The 9,662-nt window shown below is 39.1% G+C and overlaps 1 protein-coding gene across 1 annotated transcript; it reads right to left on the bottom strand.

Annotated features, from left to right (window-relative positions):
• Window positions 1–1,648: 1,648 nt before the first annotated feature.
• LOC125490624 lies at window positions 1,649–6,109 on the bottom strand. Its single transcript, XM_048630449.1, has 2 exons — window positions 5,068–6,109; window positions 1,649–1,757 (listed from the first exon to the last, which is right to left on the bottom strand). The coding sequence occupies exons 1-2, from the start codon at window positions 5,955–5,957 to the stop codon at window positions 1,745–1,747; spliced, it is 903 nt and encodes a 300-aa protein (XP_048486406.1). The 5' UTR covers window positions 5,958–6,109; the 3' UTR covers window positions 1,649–1,744.
• Between the last annotated feature and the right edge of the window lie 3,553 nt (window positions 6,110–9,662).

Genomic DNA, 9,662 nt, shown 5'->3' with positions numbered 1-9,662 from the left:
TATAGACGTAAAAACCTATTAATATTTGTAAGCTGATGCGGCGGCTTCATCTGCCAAAGAACCTATGACTGATGGTGTACTTAGACGAGTTTTTAAGTGGAGATCGCGAAAAGGCAAACGTAGCGTGGGTCGCCCTCTACCTCACAGGAAAGACAGGCCAGTGACAGTGACATATTAATATTACTCTATTACTTATACTGTATAGTGATACTGTATAGTGATACTGTATAGTGATACTGTATAGTGATACTGTATAGTGATACTGTATAGTGATACTGTATAGTGATACTGTATAGTGATACTGTATAGTGATACTGTATAGTAATGGATGGAGGGTCTATTGAACAGGTTACTGAGGCGCGTAATCTTGGTCTGGTTTTTGACAGCGGTCTGACTTTTGAGAAACACGTTTTGGATGTGGTAAGAAACTGCTTTTTCAGACTTAGGGTTTTGTACAGAATAAGACCATACATAAATGAGGAACTGCGTATACAGCTTTGTGAGTCACTGGTCCTCTCTAAGCTGAACTATGCTGACACGGTTTATGGTCCCTGCCTACTTAAGAAAACTTTAAAATTGTTGCAACGAGTTCAGAACGCCTGCGCCCGCTTCTGTTTTTGTATTCGTCCACGTGCACATGTAACACCGTTCCTGAATAAATCAAATTTACTTAAGATAGCTGCTAGGCAGAGGTTGCATCTTGCTACAATGCTATTTGGTATTGTAAAGTATCAGACTCCGGATTACTTGTACAAAAAAATCGATTGGTCACGCAATCACCATTCTATCAATACTAGAGGTTCCAATTATCTGATGCTTACCCCCGCTCATAAGTCAGTTTCATACCGACGTAGCTTCAAATATTTAGCTTGCAAGATTTACAATAATCTTCCGCCACCAATCCGTGATCTCAAATCCGTCTCATCATTTAGGAGTCGGTATAAAATGTTTTTACTAAATAGGCAAAAACAAAATCAGTAATAAGCAGTTATATATATCACACACACACACACACGCACGCAGACATACACACAAACACACACACACACACACATTTCATTATACATTACATATTTCCTATCTTTCAGCTGGCCTTACAACTATACATAAATAACAGAGTACTCACAAGCATAGTTATTTACATGGGTACATATGAGTAAGCATTTGTTTATGCACTGTTATATACTATATACCATTTATTTCACAGTTTAACAGACACATTTATTCTTTCTTCCTATATATTTTTACAACGTATTTAAAGATCAGTTAAAATTAATAAAATGTTATATGCTAATTATGGAGCATGCACTTAGAATAGACCTACTTGTAATATATGTATACGCCACATAGGTACCCTTTAAGAACTGGTTCTGGCAGAATTATCAGCGCTATATATATATACACACTTATATATGTAGCACATGCTGAGTCTGAACCATTTCGCTATCACTGTGCACGACATGGAGATTGGCAACCATAAAATATTGTTTATTTATTTAATGTATAAGCTGTGTACCTACCTAATTTGTATTGTTATGTGATTTTCCATGTTGTGTATTCTTGAAGGCGAATAAACTATTTCTTTCTTTCTTTCTTTCTTTCTAGTGATACTGTATAGTGATACTGAGGTATTTAATAAAAACAACCGTTCCGGATCAAAGCTGGTTTATTACTGCCCACACAAGTGTATGAAGGTAGGTGCGTATACAATGACGAATGCACATACATATCATCTCCTACGGCCTTATTTCGAAAACCTGGAGGACAAGGAAAATAAGTTTGTTTAGGTACATCTAAAGAACTTTCTACAACTATCAATTAAACAATTAAATCTTATAATTAACAATCTTATTTCTAGGTCTTAATCTACTTGAATAGGATTCAGGCTCAGTGGGCGCGAGCTCATTGTCAACAGCCGCCGGTGCCCCAGCCGGCGGTGACGTCACCGCGGCGCTGGTCCCGCTATCGGGCACGCTCGGCTCTGCGCTCGACGTCACAATGTGCTCGGGCTGTCCTTCCTCCTCCCTACTATTATTTTCTACCTCTAAAATAGTCTCCGATCTATTTCCACTTGGGAAGAATGATGTTCCAGTTGGGTAAGATAGTTGCTGGTGAGAGTGCGGGGACTCAGTAACAGGTGCAAGTTCACCGTTGGAACGTTTAATCAGCTGATCAATATGCCGTCTTTCACACTCGTTGAAATCAATGAAATATACAGAAAACATTCTGTTACCAAGCCTGTCTTTGATTACTCCCTTACACCACATTGGCTTTCTGTTGATGAACCATCTAGCCCAAACTAAATCACCAATATTAAAACTACGCTTACAAATATGTTTATTCGGTTCCTGACTTACAGAAGATTCCACCTTATTCGGTGGTAGAATAAGGTCGAGTTTAGTTCGCAAATTTCGCCCAAACATTAAATAGGCCGGCGTGTAACCGGTTGTACAGTGCATTGTGTTTCGAAATTCAAACAAATAATCATTCAGTTTTTCATTCAAGGTCTTAGAATTTACAATATTGTTTATTATAATTGATTTGATCATTTTCTTGCATGTTTTTACTGAATTTTCAGCTAAACCGTTACTGCACGGGTGGTATATCGGTGATGTTACGTGCTCCACCCCATTGTTTTTGCAAAATGCCTTAAATTCATCAGAATTTATTTTAACATCGTTATCTGATACGATTATTTTTGGCAGGCCAAAAGTTGTGAATAGGTATTTTAATTTAACTATTAAGGCATTACTACTAGTGCTATTATCCATTAATATACATTCTACCCATTTACTGTAGGCGTCCACCACGATCAGATAGTTCTTTTGCGTAACTGTCATATAGTCTATATGAATTCGCTCCCAGGGAGCGGCGGGTCGCGGCCAGGGCGCCGGCGGGGCGCGCGGGGGGGCGGGGCGCAGCGCACAGCACGAGGCGCACGCGCTGATCAGCTGTTCGATGTCGGTGTCAATGCCCGGCCACCACATTTTTGCCCTAGCTAAGGCTTTTGTCTTAACCATGCCCATGTGACCTTTGTGCAATTCGTTCAATAATTGATTCCTATGTTCTGAAGGTACAACAACCCGGTGCCCGCGCAATAAACATCCCTGCACTATCTCCAATTCAGATTTACAATGAAAATAGGGTCTAATTAAATTACAGTTTATTTTCCTCGGCCAACCTAATTTCATATACCTACACACTGTTTTTAAGACCGAGTCGGACTCCGTTGCTTTCTGAATTGCCGAGAACGTAACTGGCGCAACGTTTACGTTAAATAATTGAATAAATCGTAAGTCACTAACTTCGTCTTTATTTTTCATTTCCGAACCGGAAATTGGAGCTCGTGAAAAGTAATCAGCTACACTATTATTTTCGCTTGAGATGTATTGTATCGTATAATTGTATGCAGACAGGAATACTGCGTACCGTTGCAGTCGAGATGCTGCCATCACCGAAATGCCGTTTTTCTTGCCGAATATCGATAACAACGGCTTGTGATCGGTTTTTAAAATAAAAGGTTCCTGTCTACCGTACAAGTACTGATGAAAACGTTTAATGCCGAATATTATTGCCGTAGCCTCTTTTTGTATTTGGCTGTAATTTCTTTCATTAGATGACAAAGACCTAGAACCAAAGGCCAAAGGTCGTTCTACTCCGTCCTTACAGAGCTGTGACAACACGGCCCCGAGCCCTTCCGGCCCTGCGTCTACCGACAGTAGCACCTGCGCCTCCGGATCGAAATGAGCTAACACCCTATCTGATGCTAACTCTCGTTTAGCTAACTCGAACGCTTGTTGTTGTCGCGCGCCCCACTCCCAGGCCGCGCCGGCCCGCAGCAACTCATGCAGCGGGCTCAACACCATTGATGCATTAGGTATAAAGGTACGGTAATAATTTACCATTCCTAGAAACCTCTTAACTTCGGTGACATCTTTAGGTTTTGGAGCATTAATAACGGCCTGTACTTTTGTTGGACACTTATGTAAGCCGTATTTATCTATTACATAGCCCAAGTACGTTATACTGTCCTGGAAAAATTCGCACTTATTCTTTTTCAACTTAAGACCGGCCTCCTGTAACCTTTTTAATACCAATTCGAGCCGTTCTAAATGAATTTGCCTTGTTGGCCCCGTGACTGCGATATCGTCGATGAAAACGCAAACCCCGTCGATGCCCGCGAGGACAGATTCTATGGTACGTTGGAATATCGCCGGCGCGTTGGCCAGCCCGTACACTAGGCGCGAATATTTATACAACCCTTTCGTTGTACTGATCGTGGTGAGCTCCTGAGAGTCCTCGGACAGCTCCAGTTGGCTATAGGCTTGTTTTAAATCAAGTTTTGTGTATTGTTGCCCACCTCCCAGTATAGCGAATATTTCCTCAATTCGAGGCAGTGGGTATTTATCTATATACAAATCGTTATTGATAGTTAATGCGAAATCGCCGCATATTCTTATCTCCCCGTTGGATTTTACCACTGGCACTATAGGAGTACCGTATTTGGAGTACCTTAACGGTATCAGTATACCATTATCTACTAGTCTTTTCAATTCCGATTCCACTTTATCTTTCAACGCGAAAGGCAACGGTCGAGGCTTGAAAAATTTTGGAATTGAACCTTCTTTCATGTGTAGGTCTACCTTAAATTGATTAAATTTACCCAGCTCGTCTTCCCATAAGGCGCTGAATGAATTTAATAAACCGTCGACATCTGTAGATAATGGTATCACACTATTATGATTCAAGGAGGTGAGCACAACACCAAATTCAGACATGAAATCTCGGCCTAACAATGGAGGGCCCCCATTCTTGATTACAAAAAATTTAATCAGTTTATCTTGTCCATTGTATGTAACCCTCACTTCTAGAAAACCTAGTGGTGTTATTTTATGCCCATCATACAAACACATTCTAATATTACACTTTTTTATAGGTAGCCTTGAAAATCGCTCGAGATATAACTTCTCAGACATAACTGACATTCCCGACCCCGAATCTAGCTCCATATCTAATGTAACCGAATTAATACAAACAGATACTAACAATGGTTTATGATGTACATACCGTAAATTAAATAATTTACATTCCTCGCATTCCGAGTCACTGTTACTCAGATCACTTGCCGTCGGCACAGATTCATCTGCAATATTATTTAACCGCACTTTATTTTTGCACATTTTTTTTAAATGGCCTTTTAGCCCACATCCTTGGCACTTGTACGATTTGAAACGACACTTTTCGGTTGCATGATTTTTCATGCCACATACCGCACAACGAGATACACCGCTGACGTCCCCGTGCGCGTGCGCGTGGTCGCCGCGCCCGGGGGCCCGCGCCGCGTGGCGCCGGTGCTCGCCAGACCCGCCGGCCTGGCCTCCTCTGCTGCCGTAGTACAGTGCCTCCTCCTTCAGAGGCATGTCGCTCAACCCTGCGCCCACACTCCTCGCGAGCCGCGCGCCGCCCGCCTGCTCCGCCAAGTCTATCGCCTTTGACAAGGTCAACGTGGCTGGGTCCTGCTCGAAAAGCTTGTCCCGCTCAGGCCCTATGCCCAAGCCCAGAACAAATCGATCCAGCAATATTGTGTCCAAGGCAGTCAAAAAGTTGCAATTTGCGGCCAACCCTCTAAGCCGCGCCGCCCATTCGTTCAACTTTTCGCCTGGACTTCTTGTAGCCGAGTAGAATTTCGCCTTGTCAGCATACGATGGTTTACTTGGGGCGAAGTGTTTGTCGAGTAATAAAACCACATCTTTGTAAGCCAACGTTTCAAGCTCACTCGGGTACGCGAGGTTACGCGCCAAGCGAAATGACTCCTCCGAAAGATAGGTTAGAAGAACTGCACTTTGTTCACTTTCCGTTATCTTATTAACTTTAAATAACTGCTTCAAACGTCCGTTGAAAATAGTCCAATCATCACATTTATGATCAAAAGGGCTAATGTTCACTTGAAAAGCCATGATAATTTGAAAGTAGGGTACTTTGAACTGCTCCTCGTCGCCACTGAGGTATTTAATAAAAACAACCGTTCCGGATCAAAGCTGGTTTATTACTGCCCACACAAGTGTATGAAGGTAGGTGCGTATACAATGACGAATGCACATACATATCAGATACTGTATAGTGATACTGTATAGTGATACTGTATAGTGATACTGTATAGTGATACTGTATAGTGATACTGTATAGTGATACTGTATAGTGATACTGTATAGTGATACTGTATATTGATACTGTATGCTGATACTGTATGATACACTAGCTCCTGTGTAAACTGCAGCAAGCCTGAATGTTCCAACAGCTGAGATATGCTAGTATGCATATTTTTTACTTATTCACAATATTTTTTGTATAATTATAGTAATTTACAAATGTCAACGTCCGTTAACATTAGTAGATGCATTTATTTTAATATCAGGTCTTTTAATAAAGCGCGTTGACATGCCGAATTAATTTGTAAACGATTAAATTAATACGAAATATATTATTCATTAACCATGTTATTTAAAACAGTATCAAGAAATGCAAATAAAAACTATAAATAACAGGAATATCATTGGATATTTTTTTGACTAAATGAGAAATTAGAAAAATTCTTCAGTACAATACAATACAAATGGTGTTGTAAAACTTTACCTATGTCTGCGCCTGGTCACATTTATTCAAAGGATATACCACTATGTCCCGGTTAAGATGTCGCCTCCTCTGATACGTAAAGAAAACACTACAGGTCCTACCTAAACCTACCTACCTAATAAGATAAATAACCCTAAACTCACTCATAATTCGTGATCCGTCTTTGCATATTTGTCGTAATGTCACATTATTCCATTTATATTTAAACATTTAATATAAAAACATTATTTTTTAGGCACATTTGTATTGTATCCATTTTCGCACCTCACTTAATGTTTATTAATTATTTAATTATTCCGAAATAAAATCTACTTAATTTAACAACTTTTTTCCAATGCCGCCAAATCGATCTTTTTTTTTTTTTTTTTTTGGTTATTTTTTTTCCTTTTCACGGAAAAGGCTAAGGGCATTATCCCATACCGCCTGGTCTTATTTAATTTTGTTTTTTTTCTTCCGCTTTCTTTCTAACTGCACGACGTGGCAAAGGTTTGTGGCTCAAACAGCAGCCTATTTCCAAAAATCTAAATATTATGTAGTTTACAGCTGCAAAACTTTTTGGATGACAATACCGATTAATGTTTTTTGGATTATATTTCCCAAAATTATTGTCCAACTCACTAGGACTAGGATATTATAACTTGCCAAATTTTTGGTGTTGGGCTAATACAGCAAACATTCAATAACAAATACGTAAAGCCAAGTGTGGTACCAGCATAACAAAAATATAGAACTTATGCATGTGAAAAATGGTGTTACTGTCAGGGTGTCAGGGTGGAATTTTGTAATGCCATGCACGTGAAGGGGACGTTCCGACGTTCTCCTTATAACGTTGATTAAAAATAAAATATAACTAATTATAAAACATTCCTTTGTTTTTTAAAAGAAACAAAACTGCATTAGTGTATTTCAAACACAGTAAGTATAATAATCTGGTTATAGTTTTCAGACACTGAATGCCCAGGAGACTGTGCCAATCGTAAATAGGTACCTCAAACAGTGGTCTTGGCCATTGCACGTCACTCAGGAAGGTTCTTCTTTCACGCACTCTTTCGTGTACCTACCCCCTTTCCGTAGCACCCTGTAAATCTATTTAATTTTGTACGTAATAAATAATACTGCATTTTGACAAAGATTTAATCATTGCGGATCACAAAATTACGGATTACGTTACAATATTACCATAATTAAATGTGAATTAAGTAGTTTCCTTGTTCAGCGCAAAATTATTAAGAAAACAAGGCCTTTGTTATTGTACCAAGAGAATCTTCCGACGCCGTATATGCCGTAATAGAGGTGCAACGCAAAAATCTGAGTTTTTTATGTTTTGTGATCTCTATATCTAAGTTCTTCTAAGAATAATTGTTAGGCAAGTTTGTTCACATTCGTCATCAAAACTACACATAAGCCACATAATTAAGGGAGAGATTGGTCGATTTTACTAAATTTCAAAGTACTTATACCTACTCGTTAGTTCGTTAATTCGTTTTTCGTCAGAATGTAAGTATAGAGTAACCCTCCAGTTTCACAAAAAACTTTCGAATGAAAACTAATATATTCATTGAACAATGCGGACTGGAAAATCAAATCAACCATTAATCTATGGCAATCAATCCCGAATGAGGATATTCCAGGGTCCCGGTTGCTACTTCGGCAGCAGTCGCTTGAAAACATCTGACAGTCGGGTTGCCCACTTACCCGACAACTCTCTCAGCATAAACTTGCTTGTGTTGGGCTCCACCAACCCGCACTAGGCCAGCGTGGTGGACTAGGCCTAAACCCTTCCTTCATTGGAAGGAGACCCGTGCCCCAATAGTGGGGATATAATGGTTCGTGATGAGGATATTCCATTACCCAATCTCAGTTTCGGCATCTGTTGACATTCGAGTAAGTACCTACATACATTGTATACCCCTTCATATCCTGGCCTCTGCCTAGAAGGTTCAATCTTGATTAGACAGCTCAAGATATACCGGGCACATGTCTATGAGATAACAACGGACTTCCTCATTAAATCTCCAATTAGGGTCCCTACCATCAATTATTCAATTGCGAACTCTAACCTCTGTGGTTTGTTTAAAAACAGATTTCAGGGTTCCTAGCTATATACCTCATAGGTACAGGTGTTTTTATTAAGGTACACGGATAATATTTCCACCCTGTTTCACTGTAGGTACAGTGAAACTATTAATTCATGAAATTAATGTTTGAGGAACTAAAATTTTCAGGAGCCTGGCACCATTAGAAAAGAAACATAAAAGTCATAACAATTGTTTATGGCAGTTGGCGGTTGGCTGTTTTTTCAATTTTCTTATTAATTATTAGGATAATCTAGATAAAAACAACTATTTACGCTTGTTTGCAATTAGGAAGAAGAAGAAAAATATTCGTAGTCAAGCTAGGGAAGTTATTTATCGAGTTTTTATACAATGTTTAGCGGAACATCAAGCTGGACACATTTTGTCCAATTTGGAGGATGTTTACGCTCGTACAGCGTCTATGACGGGTATGTAGCATTGTACAAATTGTAATAACTCATTTTTTATTAGTACCAACGCTTCATTTATCGATAAACCTAGGTTTAGAACCCAAGTCGAACATTGTTTACATAGCACTGATTGTAGGTTTCATCTGGTTTCAGTTGAGTCAAACCGTAACATTTTGATGCTTGAAGATATATTTTTTGTTTACTTACTAAATTCACATTGTGTGAATTTGGGGGGCATTGTGTAACTCAAAAATATTTTTTTATTTTATTTTATAGTTGTATCGGACCAGCGTGCCAAAGAGTGAAAAATATGGAATATTTCTAACTCCTGGAAGAAATAGAACTGGCCGTCCAAAAAGAGAAATTGATGTCTTTACTATGTGTGCCGTTCGTCAACAGATCCAGTTTTTTTTATACAGTTGTAATAATGATATCTAAATAAATATTTATTGGTTTCACTATAAGCCTTCATATTAACACCTTCTAGCTTGTATAAGAGCTTTTTTGTGGATGGTAAGTTGTTTTTAAAATACATAAATAGGTA

Source organism: Plutella xylostella, chromosome 26 (assembly GCF_932276165.1).
Source record: "Plutella xylostella chromosome 26, ilPluXylo3.1, whole genome shotgun sequence".
In the NCBI taxonomy this organism is placed as follows: Eukaryota; Metazoa; Arthropoda; class Insecta; order Lepidoptera; family Plutellidae; genus Plutella; species Plutella xylostella.
Note: the sequence above shows the minus strand (reverse complement) of the source record. Positions and strands in the feature narration are given on the sequence as shown.

Excerpts from the sequence above, each read along its gene's own strand:
- LOC125490624 (XM_048630449.1), bottom strand. The coding sequence starts at position 5,957 with ATGGCTTTTCAAGTGAACATTAGCCCTTTTGATCATAAATGTGATGAT.